Below are 16946 nucleotides of genomic sequence, written 5' to 3' on the forward strand. Positions count from 1 at the left end.
TCGTAATTCCTAAAAGCCTGTGATATAAATCATATCTTGTTTATTGAATTTAAAATAATTTATTTGTGTTTTAGACATTATTCAAAGTGAACACGTCCTTATTAGACTCTTTCCTTTGGGAAATTGAGCTGTTTTATCCTAGTATATCAGAAATAAAATTTCTTTGTTGTTAATTGAGCAAAAGCATGCTTTTGTGTACTTTTCAGTTTTGACTTTCAAAATGTGACATAATACAAGTGAATATAATATATGGTTTAAAAAATTAAATCCATCTTAATATCCTAAAGCAGTTCTGTTTGAATAGTTATACTTTTGACATTTGTATAAAAATCAGTTTATATTCTACTGTATGCTGCTTTTGCTGAACGTGTATTCTGAAATTAATCTTTGTTGATGCCTAAACCTGTGGTTGTCTCATTTGTATAGCTGTAATATACTTGCTGTATATGTAACTATACCTTATTGTGTGTATTAGTCTTAATGTTGACTAGCATTTTTATTGTTTCCAGTTGTTAGCTATAATGAAAAAAGTTGTGAAGAATTGTATATGTATCTAATACAAGACTTAAAAATTTTATCTGTGTAATGGGAGATGGGAAATGATACATGATAGTGGTTTTGATTTGCTCTTCTGATATTCATGAAGTTGAGGGTCTTTCACTTGTTGAGGAATTTGCTGTAAATCAAGAGTTGTTTAGTTTTGTTGTCTTTTTGCTTTCATTGTATTTGGTTTGTTTTGTGGCATCATTTGAGAAATAGTCTTTTAAGAAAACACTTAAGGTAAACACTTGAGGTAAAGTTCTGCTTCTATAGCAATGTTCTATTATCATATAGGCACTTTTATATGAAACTATCTTTTGTCCAGCATAAAATAATAAATATAGAGATACTTTTTAAAAAGTTACCTGTAAAAGGTTTCAAAATGGTTTAGAAGTGAAAAGTGCCCAAATTCCCATGTTCTTACAATTAGGCTATTTCATATTGTCATTCTGGCCTAAGCTTCAGTAGTCAAAATAGGCTGGCATCAAAATTGCAGCTGTTTTATTCAGTGTACAGATGCATGTAGTGTAGCCGTAGATCCACTTAAGACTGATCTAAGCTGTAGATCAGCTTAAGACTTTTACATATAGATGTAAAAGAAGGAAGAAATAGTGAACTAATCACAGTTATCTCACCGTTCATTTAAAAATCACCCCACAGAGTTACCTATCGATCTACTATTGAAGTCATACAGGAAGCTTAGGAATGATCCTCATGTTTTAAGTGAATAGTGAGATAACTCTGATTAGCTCACTGTTCATTTAATTATATGTTTGCGTGTAGAACTTCAAATTAGTATTTAGTGAAGTGCGTTATTCATGGCCACGCAAGATGAATAGAATTTTTTTTTTTTTTTTTGAGACGGAGTCTCGCTCTGTTGCCGGGGCTGGAGTGCAGTGGCCGGATCTCAGCTCACTGCAAGCTCCGCCTCCCGGGTTTACGCCATTCTCCTGCCTCAGCCTCCGGAGTAGCTGGGACTACAGGCGCCCGCCACCTTGCCTGGGTAGATTTTTGTATTTTTTTAGTAGAGACGGGGTTTCACTGTGTTAGCCAGGATGGTCTCGATCTCCTGACCTCGTGATCCGCCCGTCTCGGCCTCCCAAAGTGCTGGGATTACAGGCTTGAGCCACCGCGCCCGGCCGATAAATAGAATATTTCTAAATGAAATGAAAAGTTTGTAGGGCAACCATGCTCAGAATTGGAGTTTCTCTTTGAATTATTAAGATTAAATTATAGACACGATGCTCCTTTACTCCTAAGTGCAGGAAACTTCTCTTAGATAACCACAGTACAATTATACAAATCAGAAGTTCGCATTGACTCTACAATGGACTGCAAATCTTATTCAGCTTTTGCCAGTTGTCCTTCTAATGTTCTTTAGGGCCAAAGAAAAAGAAATCAATTTTCTTTTGCATGGTTTGAGGGTACTAGTAGTTCAGGATCATCTGTTGCATTTTGTTGTCTTGTAGTCTTCAATCTGTAACAATTCTACTATCTTTATTTATCTTTCATGGCCTTGATGGTCTTGACAGTTTTCAAGAATACATGCTAGAAATTATGTCTATATATATATTTACACATATGTACATACATTTGTTTTCTAGGTATGTTTGCTGATAGGACCCAGAGGCAGACTCCCCCTAGTGATGTATGCATATATATCTTCCATATTGTCATTTTAAAAATTTTCCATTAAAAGAAATCAGGGCTCCTTGGAGAAATTCTAGTATTGAGGAAGGGTATATAGAACATGAGCCTAGAATGTTTTGCTGTGTTAGAAAGCAAGGAAATGCTTAAAGAATGATGGGGGATAAGTTAATAGCAAGCAGGATCCTGCTTTAATGGGGTCTCAGAGACCAATTCTTATTCCCCTCAAGCATCAGAATTAATAATGATAGTAGCAATATACCTATGTAATAAAGTTAGAGTCCATACTGATAGAAATTAATGGACAAGAAGGGAATGTTTTTCCTTATAGCTTGATGCCAACTAATAAATGTAGAAAGAATGACAGAATTAGAAAGTCTCCTTTTGATAACCACAGTAGTAATAATTGTTTTAGGAACAATTATAAAAATGCTAAGACTAACTGTTCAAAAGTTTGGCAAGAAATAAGGTATTTAAATAGTCTCAAGAATCTGCATACAGATACTTAACTTATTATAAAGGTAGAAATAATAACTAATATAGCTACACTTGGCAGACGCTGCCATACTTTGGATGTCATGTGCGTCTTGATGTTTGGTAGCTTGTTTTTATTTTTATTTATTTTTTTGAGATCATTTTGTCACCTAGGCTGGAGTGCAATGGTGTGATCTTGGCTCACTGCACCTTCCACCTACTGGGTTCAGGTGTTTCTCCTGCCTCAGCCTCCTGAGTAGCTGGGACTACAGGCGCGCACCACCACACCTGGCTAATTTCTGTATTTTTAGTAGAGACAGGGTTTCACTGTGTTGGCCAGGCTAGTCTCAAATTCCTGACTTCAAGTGATCCACCTGCGTCAGCCTCCCAAAGTGCTGGGATTACAGGTGTAAGCCACTGTGCCCAGCCGGAGGCTTGTTTTTTAAAGCAAGTAGTTTTATTAATCCTTATAGTCCTGTATTTTAAAGAGATCATTTAAAGTTAAGTCTTTACTTTGAATCTGATGTTGAAAATGTGAGCAGCCAAGCAAACACTTTTCTTTTTCTTTAGGTGAGTGCTCCAGTTGTAACATCCACCACTCAGGAAAAGCCAAAGGATAGCGATCAGTTTGAATGGGTGACCATTGAACAGTCAGGGGAGTTAGTTTATGAAGCACCAGAAACTATCGCGGCTGAACCTCCACCTATCAAGTCAGCAGTACAGACCATGTCCCCCATACCTGCCCATTCTTTGGCTGCTTTTGGATTATTTCTTCGTCTTCCGGGCTATGCTGAAGTGCTACTGAAAGAGAGAAAACATGCCCAGTGCCTTCTTCGATTGGTATTGGGAGTAACAGATGATGGAGAAGGAAGTAAGTGTTTAGTATTAAATTTATCAACACATATGTGAATAGATTGTGTAAAGTTATCCAGATCATTGCCTGTTGTCATCATTTATTTCCTTCATAGTTAAGCTGTTAGATGATTTGTTGTAGGTGGTGTTGTAAGTTAAGCTGTTAGATGATTTGTTGTAGGTGGTGTTGTAAGTGGTTAGTTATAATAAATCCTAAAGAATCTTCGTTTTCATCTCTGTATTCATTCAAAAATTATTTTCCTTGTGCTGACAAAACTGTTGGGCATCACTGGAGGGATTTAAACATGAAGCAGTTATTTAGAGCTACCCCCAAGTAGCTAATGTCCTCCAGTAATAGTAACAAGGGACGTATTTAAACATGTAGACTTAGGAAGTTATAAAATCCCTTGAGCAATCTTGAGTGCAGTATTATGGAGAAACACACGTGTGAGATTATTTATTTACCACACAGCAGTGTGAATGAAGTGGGATGGTAGTTTTTAGTGGGGCCTTGAAGGACAGGTTAGTTTTAGGTTGTGATGAGTTATCTCAGAAAGAAAATAAATGGAATGAGCAGTGTTTCCAGGTTAAAATCTATGAGAGGGGATAAGTTAGCTGGTGAAAATTTGTACAAAAGGCAGCATTGTGAACATTTTAAAAGCTAATATTGGTAACAGATCATGGAAAAAACCTGCTTAAGAACTTTAGATTTTATTTTGAGTAGCAATAAAGGTTTATTAAAATGTGTTAAGATCAGTGATGTGTTAAATATAGTTTTTTTTAGAAAATGAATCTGGTAGGAATACTTAGATTAAAGAGAACAGAATCAGGAAAATAATGCCATAATATGTATTCATGATAATATAGAATAATAAGAGAAAGCTGTGATGATTGTTTCCTTTGGGTTGGCATTGTTATTTAATAGAAAGAAAAACTGAAGAATTACAGGATAGCCTCACAAGTAGATTTTCATTTGGGTGACCTGTACATTTTCACTTACTGTTTATTCTCTTAATATTTACTAGACAATTAATACTTCCTTATGTTATTTTAAAATCACAAGGTTTTGATTTGGTTGATTTCTTTCACATGCCATTTAGAAAGAATAAACTGTTAAGTCCTGTACTACAAAGTATATTTAATCTAATAAAACTATATGAATTTATTTGTAGATCTCGAAACTCTGAAGCTATCAAATATTCAAAGTAAATATTTTTTCCTTTGTATTTTCCTAACAACAAAAATCCCTCATAAATATTGGCATATAAGTGGACCCGTGTAGTTTAAACCTTTGTTATTCAGGTATCAACTGTATTTATTTTAGTAGGTCAGGAATTTCTAATTGCTTGATCTGATTTTTTTTTTTAAGTAGGTAGAGGGGTAAGAACCATTTTTTATTGATACATAATAGTTGTACATATTTATGTTAAACATATGATATTTTGATACAGACATAGAATGTGTAATAAGAACCATGATATTTCAACACTCTGTTACTACAGTGTAGGTGTAACCCTAAACAGAAAAGGAAAAAAAAATGCCTTTCTACAATTTCACACCATTTTTAATGCATATACAATGAATTTTTATTAAAAAGCATAGTTATGATATCTCTTTCTGTAATAATTGTTTCGTGTACCATCCATGTAGCATTGCTTTCTTTGCATTTAATACCTCTTCCTGGCTAGAACACAGTAGAACACTATTGGGAAAAAAATAATTTTACTTGTTCATTATCTGTTCATGGTTTAAAGCTACTCCCAAGGAAAGCAGTTACTTTCTTACTGTTGTAAGATACTACTAATGCTTCTTTTCTATTGTTCAGGTTTTAGTTTAAATTCTATTTGTAATAATTTTGACATAATCTATAGCTATTATTATACGTTTCCATTTTTTTTTAGGTTTATGTGTACTGTGTCTGACAGAGTTTTTCCTGACACTTATTCGTGATTAAATTTTAAGATATTACTGTTCTATTTGTAGTATTTGGTTTTTTAAATAATTTAGTAATATTATTTTGTATTACAGTGTCATTATTAATTTATGATCCTGTATGTAGCCTCTTATTATGCTTTCAACTGTTTTTAATCTTGAAGTCCTCTTCTTTTTTCAATCTAGGTCATATTCTTCAATCTCCATCAGCCAATGTGCTTCCAACCCTTCCTTTCCACGTCCTTCGAAGCTTGTTTAGCACTACACCTTTGACAACTGATGATGGTGTACTTCTAAGGCGGATGGCGTTGGAAATTGGAGCCTTACACCTCATTCTTGTCTGTCTCTCTGCTTTGAGCCACCATGCCCCACGAGTTCCAAACTCTAGCGTGAATCAAACTGAGGTAGGTTCACTTTTAATTATTTCAGTTATTAAAAAAACTAGTTTTAGTTAGGGAGTACAGTGTAAAGTTTTTTTCTGAAGTAATCTTTCAGAGACTTGGGTGTTCCATTTTCACATCTAAGAGGATATTTAAAACAGACATTATAAATTAATTGGTTTCTCTGTTAGTCTCCTTCAGTAAACCAAAAAGAAACCTATCTACTTGAAAAACAGAAAGGATTTAAGTGCTTAATAAGCTTTCCCATTTGCCAAGACACACTGAATTTATACTGTGATCCTTCTTCCTTTCCTTTTTGAACTTTTAAGAATAATACTATAGAATGGGGTTGTCAGTAGGGATCTAGCCAGTGCAGTAAGACAGGAAATTCAAGAAAGAAAGAGAAAAATTCCTCATTATTTCAATATGATTTAATTGTATTGTAGAAAATACCAGAATAGGCTGGGCACTGTGGCTCACGCCTGTAATCCCAGCACTTTGGGAGGCCGAGGCGGGTGGATCACCTGAGGTCAGGAGTTTGAGACCAGCCTGGCCAACATGGTGAAACCCCGTCTCTACTAAAAATGCAAAAATTCACTGGATGTGGTGGCGGGCGCCTGTAATCCCAGCTACTCGGGAGGCGGAGGTGGGAGAATCACTTGAACCCAGGAAGCGGAGGTTGCAGTGAGCCGAGATTGTGCCATTGCACTCCAGACTGGGCGACAAGAGTGAAACTTTGTCTCCAAAAAAAAAAAAAAAGAAGAAAAAAAAATACCAAAATAATTAGTGGCATAAGTGAGTTTATTAATGATACAACATGGGGTCAGTATATAAAAGTTAGTTAATGTTTACATACTAGCAACAGACACATAAAATGAACTTTATAAAGATATATTTTTAGAATGGCACTGAAAATAGAAAATATCTATGAATAAATCTGAAAAATATGTATAATACCTCTTTATGAATTTTTTGGCCAAGCATGGTAGCTCATGTCTGTAAGCCCAGCACTTTGGGAGGTGGAGGCAGACAGATCACTTAAGGTCGGGATTTCAACACCACCCTGGCCAGCATAGTGAAACTTCATCTCTATTAAAATTACAAAAATTAGCCGGGCCTGGTTGCTCACACCTATATTCCCAGCAACTTGGGAGGCTGAGGCAGGGGAATCTGTCTGTGCTCATGTGTATCTTCTATGGGTTAGATATGGTAGTGCAATGATATTATTTCTTCCCAGATCAATCCTTAAGTTTGATACAATTCCAGGTTCATTTTGGAGGAAGTTTACAAGCCATTTATAAAATGTATATAAACATGCAAAGGGTTAGGAATAGTTGAGATACCCTTTTACTATATCCTAAAAAGATCTGCTCGTATCTCAATTCAATTTTGAGTCATTGACTTTTTAGGTTCTAGGGTGGTTTATCCCTTCTTTTCTTGATAAATATTCTAAAATATTTATTTATTTATTCTTAAATATAAGCACTTTCTCTCCATTTACCCCTACCCCCAGCCCCTGGCAATTAGCAGTCTGCATTCTGTCTCCATGCATTTACCTATTCTGGATATTGCATATAAATTGAATCATGTAATGTATTGTTCCTTGCGTCTGTCTTCTTTCAGTGTAACGCTTTCTAGGTTTATTCATGTAGCATATATCAGTATTTCATTTCTTCTTATGGCTGAATAAATATCCCATTTGTTGATCCATTCATCTGTTGATTGGTATCTGGGCTATTTTCTAATAATCTTTTAGTTTAAATGGTGCTACTGTAAATGTGTATCTATTTCAGTACCAGTTTTTAATCTGTTTTAGTACTAGAAGTGGAATTTCTGGGCCATGCAGAAAATCTGTGTTCAGTTTTTTTGAGCAACCACCAAACTGTTTTCCATAGTAGCTGCATCATTTTACTTTCCCAGTGATAAATATTTTTGAAGATAAGCGAAAACAAATTGTAATAGATTTTCATTTTTTGTTATTTTAAGCCACAGGTGTCAAGCTCTCATAACCCTACATCAACAGAAGAACAACAGTTATATTGGGCCAAAGGAACTGGCTTTGGAACAGGCTCTACAGCTTCTGGGTGGGATGTGGAACAAGCCTTAACTAAACAAAGGCTGGAAGAGGAACATGTTACCTGCCTTCTGCAGGTATATTCTGTAAACTTGATATCGTTCATAATAATGTGTTTTTTTGTATTATTTTAAAATATTGATAACTAATCCAACTATCCTCAGCTATGTGTATGCCCACTTGTGGTTCTTCTTCCCAGTGCATTCTAAGATACTACTGGATAAAGATTGTTCTTCCTTACTTGTAACTCTGTATTTCTTCCCTCTCAACTAGCTTCTTCACTGAGAGGAAAGTGGCAGGGATGAAATTATCTAGTAGCTGGAAGATGCATCTTCCTACAGGCATTTTCTTGTTTAATGTGTTGTATGTGGGCTTTTTTTTTTTTTAACTGTTACTTTTTTATATGCATTTTGGTTGCTTACTTTTTTTCTTTTTTTTTGAAACGGAGTTCACTCCATGGCCCAGGCTGGAGTGCAGTGGCGTGATTTCGGCTCACTGCAACCTCCACCTCCCAGATTCATGGTTGCTTACATTTTTAAAGATAACTTTTCGGCCGGGCATGGTGGCTTACGCCTGTAATCCCAGCACTTTGAGAGGCCAACGTGGGTGGATCACCTGAGGGTCAGGAGTTTGAGACATGGTGAAACCCTGTCTCTACTAATAATACAAAAATTAGCTAGGCTTGGTGGCACACACCTGTAATCCCAGCTACTCAGGAGGCTGAGGCAGGAGAATCACTTAAACCCAGGAGGCAGAGGTTGCAGTGAGCCAAGATTACGCCATTCCACTCCAGCCTAGGCGACAAGAGCAAAACTCCGTCTCAAAAAAATAAATAGATAAATAACTTTTATAGATTCAGGCAAGTTGAACAAGAATAGAAAGTCTTTATACCACAGAAATGAATAGGGGAAATACTTAATGAAAAGATTAGCTTTGCTTCCTGCATCAGCTAATTGAAGTTGGTTAACACGTTGAATGTGTCTTCTGCAACTCTAGAATGCTCCTTCTAGTATAAAGTTCTAAGATTTTGTTACCCTCAAACTGTGAATTGCGTCTATTCAATAAAATATGTAAATAATACAGAGTTGCTGCTATGTTTTTATGTCCACTGTTGTATTGTTTTTATATGTCTAGTCATATGTAATGTACCATCCTTTGTAAGCAACACTCAGACAAAACAGATCCTTCCCTTTTGAAAATTTAAACAAATAGTAATTTTAAAACATCGTATAAGGTACTAAGTAGAAAATATGTAGTTAGTATTCAGATTGAATTTCTAACCATAAAAATTTTGGAAGTATGTGAAACTGAAATCCAAATTAATTTCAACAATTTTTAGGTTCTTGCCAGTTACATAAATCCTGTGAGTAGTGCGGTAAATGGAGAAGCTCAGTCATCTCATGAGACTAGAGGGCAGAACAGTAATGCCCTTCCTTCTGTACTTCTCGAGCTTCTCAGTCAGTCCTGCCTCATCCCAGCCATGTCATCTTATCTACGAAATGATTCAGGTAAATAATCCCTGTAAATGTCTTTGTGGATGAATAATTTTGTTTGCTTATTTTATCATTGTCTAACAGTAAGCTTCAATTGAAATACTTGATGGATTTATTTCCTAAAAAGTATTCTGGAAATATTTGGTTGTTTTTTGGTGCCCTTAATTTGATACTGTGTCATCACTTACCCTAGAACACAGAATAAAAGTTTCATTATTCCTTTGCCTTTATCTGTGAAAGGTGAAAGTACACTTTTTCCTTTTAATTATCTGTAACTGAAAATAATAGGACAAAGTCTAACAACTTCATGACATCATTCTGATCTGAATATAATCAAACTTCTGTGGATTTTAAATATTTTTGTCAAACACTATTGCTGACAACAGTTATTTTTGAAGAAAAGCAGATACATAAATCACTCAAGTCCGTAGATATTTCATAAGAAGATGATTAATTTCTTAAAATTCAATAATAAAAGTACTATAGCTACTTATTTTGCCAGTATACAACTGATTATTGATTGAATAATATAGTTTATTATTTCTTTGGTTACGGAATTATCATCTGAGAAATATATTCTTTTCCTAAGAATAGAAAGTTACATGTTCAGAAATGTATAGATATTTCCAAGAGAAACAAGCAGTTAACAGCTACTTCTTTCAGCCAAAACCTTTATTATTTATTATTTCAACTCTGTTCTCATATTCTTATCTCTGTCTTTATTTATATTCTTACTCATGAAAATAAACATGTATGTATTTCATTAATTTATTAAGGAAGAATAGATAAGGAAAACAATGGGAGTGAATCTTGGTAGTCTATTTTGTGGTTGGTAGCCGCTAAGTGACACAATTGGATGTTTGGTAAAAGTGTTAGTATTTGAAGGGATTATTGCCCATATTCCCCAGTATCAGAAGGATTGTTGTCCTTTAAAAATGTGCCATTTCCCAGTCTGTCTCAGACTCCTTCATGAAAGTATTAGACTGATTTTTTTGTTTGTTTAGATTGACCTGTTTGGTACATCAGATTGGTCTTTTTAAAAAAGTAGATGTCAAATGCATAGTATATTTTTTGATTAAAATGTTTTGAGACTATAATTTTAATTTTATATTACATAGAACAATTGAATAGGGTGAGATGGATTTCTCTTTATCTCACGTCTCTATTATTGAAGTATTATTTTCTTAATCCTTATACTTTGAAGACCTGACCTACCAAAAATTTTAAATTTCTGTTTTAGTCTGAAATTGACTCTCTTATAACACTGAGCTTTTACCTTTATGATTCATTGTCAAAAAGGAAATCCAGGATTATTTACGTAATATTTACAGTAATTGCTATTCATGTAAGTGCACTTCCTGGGAAGTTGTGTATGTTAGTTAACAAACTGATTTTTGGTAAATGTATGGAATTGCAGATACTTAGATATTATATCTTGGAACTATTTTAGAAATATAATGTGACAGATCAAAGTTTGACCTTTCTTTTGTGATTCATTATTTTCCTGGAAAAAAGAAATTTCTTTCATCAGGCTTTAGATGTTCTTGAATTTGGTACCTTGTCCAGTGGTTAATTCTAATTGATATATTTGGATGTGGTAACAAATACTTATTTTGAGATAATACCTTGTATTAAGATAAAATGATGTAACTTGTATTTGGTAGATTAAACGGCAGCATGCCTCCTAAATGATATTAAATATGGATTGTTTTCAGGAAAACACAGCTTAATATTATATAAGTAAAAATAAGTATGTAAGTAAATAATTATATAAGTAAATATAAATATAAATATATAGTTATCAGTTTTGGTTAGAATAGTAATAATTAATTTTTTAAGTGGCTGTTATTTGTTTATTTGAGACAGGGTTTCCCTCTATCACCCAGGCTGGAATGCAGTGGCACGATCTTGGCTTGCTGCAACCTCTACTTCTCAGGCTCAAGCAATTCTCCTGCCTCAGCATCCTGAGTAGGTGGGATTACAGACATGCAGCAGCATGCCCAGCTAATTTTTGTATTTTTGGTAGAGATGGGGTTTCACCATGTTAGCCAGGCTGGTCTCAAATTCTGGCCCATGTGATCTGCCCACCTTGGCCTCCAGAAGTGCTAGATATACAGATGTGAGCCAACACACCCTGCCTTAAGTGGCATTTAAAAATCTGAACAAATTATCTAGCCAGAGTCTTCCTTAGACTTAGTAAAATTTCTATTTTGGAAAATTAGTCTAAAGTTTATTTTCCAGTTTTTTCATTTGTGTATATAGTATTATTTTTGGCAATGTGGGAGTTGAGGTATGTGACAGGATCCACTCCACAATCTTTTATTTCATTTAGTTGTCATGTCCTTTTCTTCTCCTATAATCTGGAAGAGTTCCTAGTCTATCTTTATCTTTCATAATACTGATATTTTTATAGAATATAACGATTTATTTTATAGAATATTCTACAGATTGGTCTGTGAGTGTGAGAGTAGTCCTCATAATTTTACCTGAGATAATTGTATTCAAGGGATGACTTGCTTATATTGCTATCAGATGATATACAAAAACACAGGCCTAATATAATAATCTTTTCTGAGAACTTTAGAAAATAATGCCCATTTTCGTTCTATAACATGTTTTTAAATGATTGGTGAGCAAGACAAGAAAATATAGGGAACACACTAGTTTATGCCCTACTTTCAGTGCAGAGATTGGTCTGTCATTGATTTGAAATTTCAATTGTGGTTTCTGTCCCACACACTTTCTGCCCTTATTTTCTGGCTACAGGTATACGTTAGATACTTTGTAATCTTCAAACTTTTATGTTTAATGACTATTAAAGATTGAGATGAATACCAGAGTCTGCTCCTCATTTTAATAAAACCTTCAAGTTCTCATATTAATGAGTTTACTATGTAGCTGGTTAGCTAAGTCTGTTTTATTTCAATAGAAGTTTAAAAAACTGGCCTGAACATATTAAATAATACTAAGCTGGCCATAAGGATCAACAATAATTGCACATAAAATTGATCTTCAGTTTTAGTTCTGAACATCTTTGCATCAAAGGTGAAAAGAGAATGTTGTTAGTTGTAAAATTATTACCAGAATAGAAGAAGCATACAAGCTCCTTAGGGGAAAGGACAACCTTTTTTCCATTACTAACTTGTCGCAATTCTACAACTGAGACACAGATCCTATTCGCCAGAGGCAGGCACTGATTATATTTAGTGATTTAATCATTAAGTATATTTAGCCATTAAATAGTTGCCTAAGAACTTTTTACTTGCATAATAATGGCTGTGCCATTATTTAACCTAATTTACTTTTAGATTGTTATTTTAATTTGTAAAATTTAAAATTATTAGATGCTTTTGGGAACATTTATGTATCCAGAGCTTTATACATTTAGTATTCTTAAGATAAACTCCTGGCCAGGCACGGTGGCGCACGCTTGTAATCCCAGCACTTTGGGAGGCCGAGGCGGACGGATCACCTGAGTTTGGGAGTTCGAGACCAGCCTGACTAACATGGAGAAACCCCGTCTCTACTAAAAAAATAAATAAATAAATAATTAAAAAATTCAAAATTAGCTGGGTGTGGTGGCACGTGCCTGTAACCCTGCTGCGTGGGAGGCTGAGGCAGGATAATTGCTTGAACCCAGGAGGCGGAGGTTGCAGTGAGCCAAGATGACAGCATCGCACTCCAGCCTGGGCGACAAGAGTGAAACTGTCTCAAAAACAAAAAAAGATAAATTCCTGATACTTCATCTTTTTGAATTCACTGTTTCTAGCTTAAAATTTTTATGACTTAATGGTAGTTTTCCTACTATTTTGACATCTTTTTGTAGGTCTTAAAATGGGTGGAGAGGAAAATTTAGATATGTAAATGAATGGAGACTTTTTATTTTATTTTTGAGATGGAGTCTCATTCTGTCGCCCAGGCTGGAGTGCAGTGATATGATCTTGGCTCACAACAACCTCCGCCTCCCAGGTTCGAGCAATTCTCATGCCTCAGCCACCCGAGTAGCTGGGACTACAGGCGCCCGCCACCCGCCTTGCTGATTTTTTGTGTGTTTTCAGTAGAGACAGGGTTTTACCATGTTGTCCAGGCTGATCTCGAACTGCTGACCTCAAACCATCCACACCCCTCGGCCTCCCAAAGTGCTGGGATTACAGACAGGCATGAGTGACCGCCCGGCCTGTAAATGAATGGAGACCTTTAAAAAAGTGTTTGGTGGCTTTACAGCAGAAACATAAATCTTCATACTTAGGCTAAATTAATCAGATTTATCAAAGGTTAACATCATAGTTCCAGTTACTCAAAAAAGTAAGTTTGATGCTTTAATAATTTGTTTCTTATTGCTTATTAAAATAAAGACATATGTTAGTGTTCTAGATAGGAAAATACATTAATTATTTGCTCATTTTAATTTCTTTCTCAACATTTTCACTTCCACTTTTCATAACAAATGGTATTCTGGAAGTTGCATTTTGTATGCCAGAATCATTTTTTCTCCAGCCGCTGTCTAGTATGGAGTTACCCCACTGGCCACTAGATGGAGTTCTTGTTTCATTTTTAGAAGTATTTGGTAACATTCAAATGTTAATGTTAACAGGCAGAATGTTACTTTAGAGACCCTAGCCTTCTGTTTTAGAATATGATATGTTCCTTTTTTAAGAAAACAGCATATTAAAACTCAGCACACATTAAATTATTTGCCAGTAACTTAGTGAGGTATGCTACAAATTCTTATTGAAATCAAATCTTTACCTTTTTAATACTGGTCTTATTATATAGGGATGAATATTCTTTCAGAGTATAAAGGGAAATTGCTGTTATCCTGGTTAATCTGATAATTTACAGATTAGGAAAGAACAAATGAAATATAGAGAAATGTGTTCAGTTGTTCGAGTTTAACTGGTTAGCAGTAACATGGTGATTATAAAACTCACTTATTTTCAAGTTTAAAAGCAAGGTATAAATGGATTTTGTCATCATTATGAGAAAGAAAAATGAGTAACTGATAAGTTAGAGTAAGGTAGACAGAAGAGAGCAGGCACAGGACTTCATTGGGAAAATTATAAAATACTGATTTGGTTGGTTATCTTAGTTAAATGATAGGATTAAAATTTTTAATTTCCCTAATATTGGTTTGACAGTTTTATGACAAGCTATAATGTGTCAAAACCCATTACTGCGTTTTGATATACCATCTGATTTTTCTCACAGAGTATTTTGTGTGTTTAAAACTGTTTTTGTTGTTTTATATTACCTTGGGACATGTTTCTTTAAGAGTCAGTATTTAATTTCATGAGTATACTGTTTGAGAATAACGTTAATTTTGTTGTTATGACAAATGTGTTAATTTAAATATGACCATATTTATTACATTCAAATTACTTAGTAGTTACTTCAAAGTAAATTTGCAGTTGGAAACCTAGCCATCTTGCTAGGTCTCAGGGCTCTCCAGATTAAAAAGGACATAGATATTTTATTAGTGCTCTTACAGGAAAAGATAAGATTTGATACCAATAGAAAATATGTAATTTTTAAATACTTTATTTTGTTGATATACACTGCCTGAGAAACAAATAATTAAAAATTACTGAGCTGTCATAACATGATACTTAACTGTATATCCTTATTTTTAGCTTTCATGGTAATAGTTCATTTGAAACTGTCAAATTATGCCATTTCTTTGTACTGATTTAATAAAGAGTCTGGATGCTGTGGTGGTGGTTCATGCCTGTAATCCCACCACTTTGGGAGGCCAAGATGAGAGGATTGCTTGTGCTCAGGAGTTTGAGATCAGCCTCGGCAACATAGTGAGACTTCATCTCTATTAAAAAGTAAAATAGGCTGGGTGAAGTGGCTTATGCCTATAATCCCGGCACTTTGGGAGGCCAGTATGGGCGGATCGTGAGGTTGGGAGATCGAGACCAGCCTGACCAACATGGTGAAACCCTGTCTCTACTAAAAATACAAAAATAGCTGGGTGTGGTGGCACGTGCCTGTAATCCCAGCTATTCAGGAGGCTGAGGCAGGAGAATTGCTTGACTCCAGAGCCTGAGGTTGCAGTGAGCCACTGCACTCTAGCCTGGGCGACAGAGCAAGACTCCATCTCAAAAAAATAAATAATAAAATAATCTATCAGATTATTCTACTAAGTAGAGTAGCAGGCCAGGAGTGGTGGCTCACACCTGCAATTCCAGCACTTTGGGAGGCTGAAGTTTGAGGATCACCAGCCTGGGCAACTTAGACCCTGTCTCTATAAAAAACAATCAATCAGCACTCGCCTGTAGTCCCAGCTACTCGGGAGGTGGGATCCCAGGAGGGTGAGGCTGCAGTGAGCCATGATCACACCACTACACTTCAGCCTGAGTGTCAGAGTGAGACCCTATCTCCAAAAAAAAAAAAAGGTAGAGTAACCTGACACTTTATTTTTAGCCCAAACTTTACTTTAATAGTATTTTATTATGGCTCTAGTTTTTGTGAGAATTAGCTGAGCAATACAAATAAAATTTAAAACACTTGCCCATGTTTAATGTATTTATTTCTGTATGTGGTCACTCACAAGACATGTTGATAGCCACTAAGTATCTATAATGTAAGTGCTTATCAACAAATCTTAATTCCTTTTATTTAGAGTTCATTTTTGTCAAGGTCATCCAATGTGGAAATAACTTTCGTATAGAACATATCACTCTATGTGTTAAATAATTATGACTGGTAAGTATATACTTTCTTAAGAAAGTATATACTTTCTTAATCAGATTTCCACATAACTACCTGCCAGATTAGCCGTAACTCTCCATTTCTTCTATCAAACATCCCAGTTAAGTATGAGTTGTGCTTGCTTCCAGATTTGTTTATGCCAGTTGTATTTACACTATATAATTATTATGCAAACTAGATGTTTTTATGGTAAATCATGAAATGCTTTAAAAAAGTCCTACAGACCAGATGCAGTAGCTGAAGCCTATAATCCCAGCTCTTTGGGAGGCTGAGGCAGATAGATCACCTGAGGTTAGCAGTTCGAGCCCAGCCTGGACAACATGGCGAAACTAAAATACAAAAATTAGCTGGGTGTGGTGGATGGGCACCTGTAGTCCCAGCTACTTGGGAGGTTGAGGCACGAGAATTGCTTGAACCCGGGAGGCAGAGTTTGCAGTGAGCCGAGATCGAGCCACTGCACCCCAATCTGAGTGACAGAGCAAGATTCCATCTCAAAAAAACAAAAAGAAAAGAAGAAAGAGTTACTCCAGTTTACTTAGGGAATATATTAAAATGTTAACAATGGTAATTTTGTTTTGTATTACCCACATTTATTAAGAGAAATAATGTCAATACTTTATTGAAACAAGAAAGTTTCTTTTCTATGTAGTCTTTATTTTTCTGTGTAGCCTTATGTTTACAACTGCTTAACTACCAAAAGCCATACTAATGCTTATTTCTTTTGAGATACTAAAATATAATTTCCAAAGACAGTTTTAAAAATATTCAGTGTTCATTAATGCTAACTAAAACTTCATTTTTCTAAACATTTTCATAGTCTTCTGTCCCATACTGACTAAA

At 35.1% G+C, this 16946-nt stretch overlaps 1 protein-coding gene across 10 annotated transcripts in view; it reads left to right on the forward strand.

Moving 5' to 3' along the window:
* Positions 1-16946, forward strand: part of BIRC6 (baculoviral IAP repeat containing 6) — a 254915-nt gene that overhangs the window by 178465 nt on the left and 59504 nt on the right. For all 10 annotated transcript variants that reach the window (XR_002732443.2, XM_023216393.1, XM_023216386.2 and 7 more), the window contains 4 exons: positions 3232-3532; positions 5632-5849; positions 7812-7976; positions 9239-9407. Coding sequence is in view for 9 of the 10 variants with exons in the window: in XM_023216393.1 (XP_023072161.1) it covers positions 3232-3532; positions 5632-5849; positions 7812-7976; positions 9239-9407 (853 nt within the window). In the remaining variant the exon portion in view is untranslated. The remainder of the gene's footprint in view (positions 1-3231; positions 3533-5631; positions 5850-7811; positions 7977-9238; positions 9408-16946) is intronic.

This window comes from Piliocolobus tephrosceles, chromosome 15 (genome assembly GCF_002776525.5).
Source record: "Piliocolobus tephrosceles isolate RC106 chromosome 15, ASM277652v3, whole genome shotgun sequence".
NCBI classification, from domain to species: Eukaryota; Metazoa; Chordata; class Mammalia; order Primates; family Cercopithecidae; genus Piliocolobus; species Piliocolobus tephrosceles.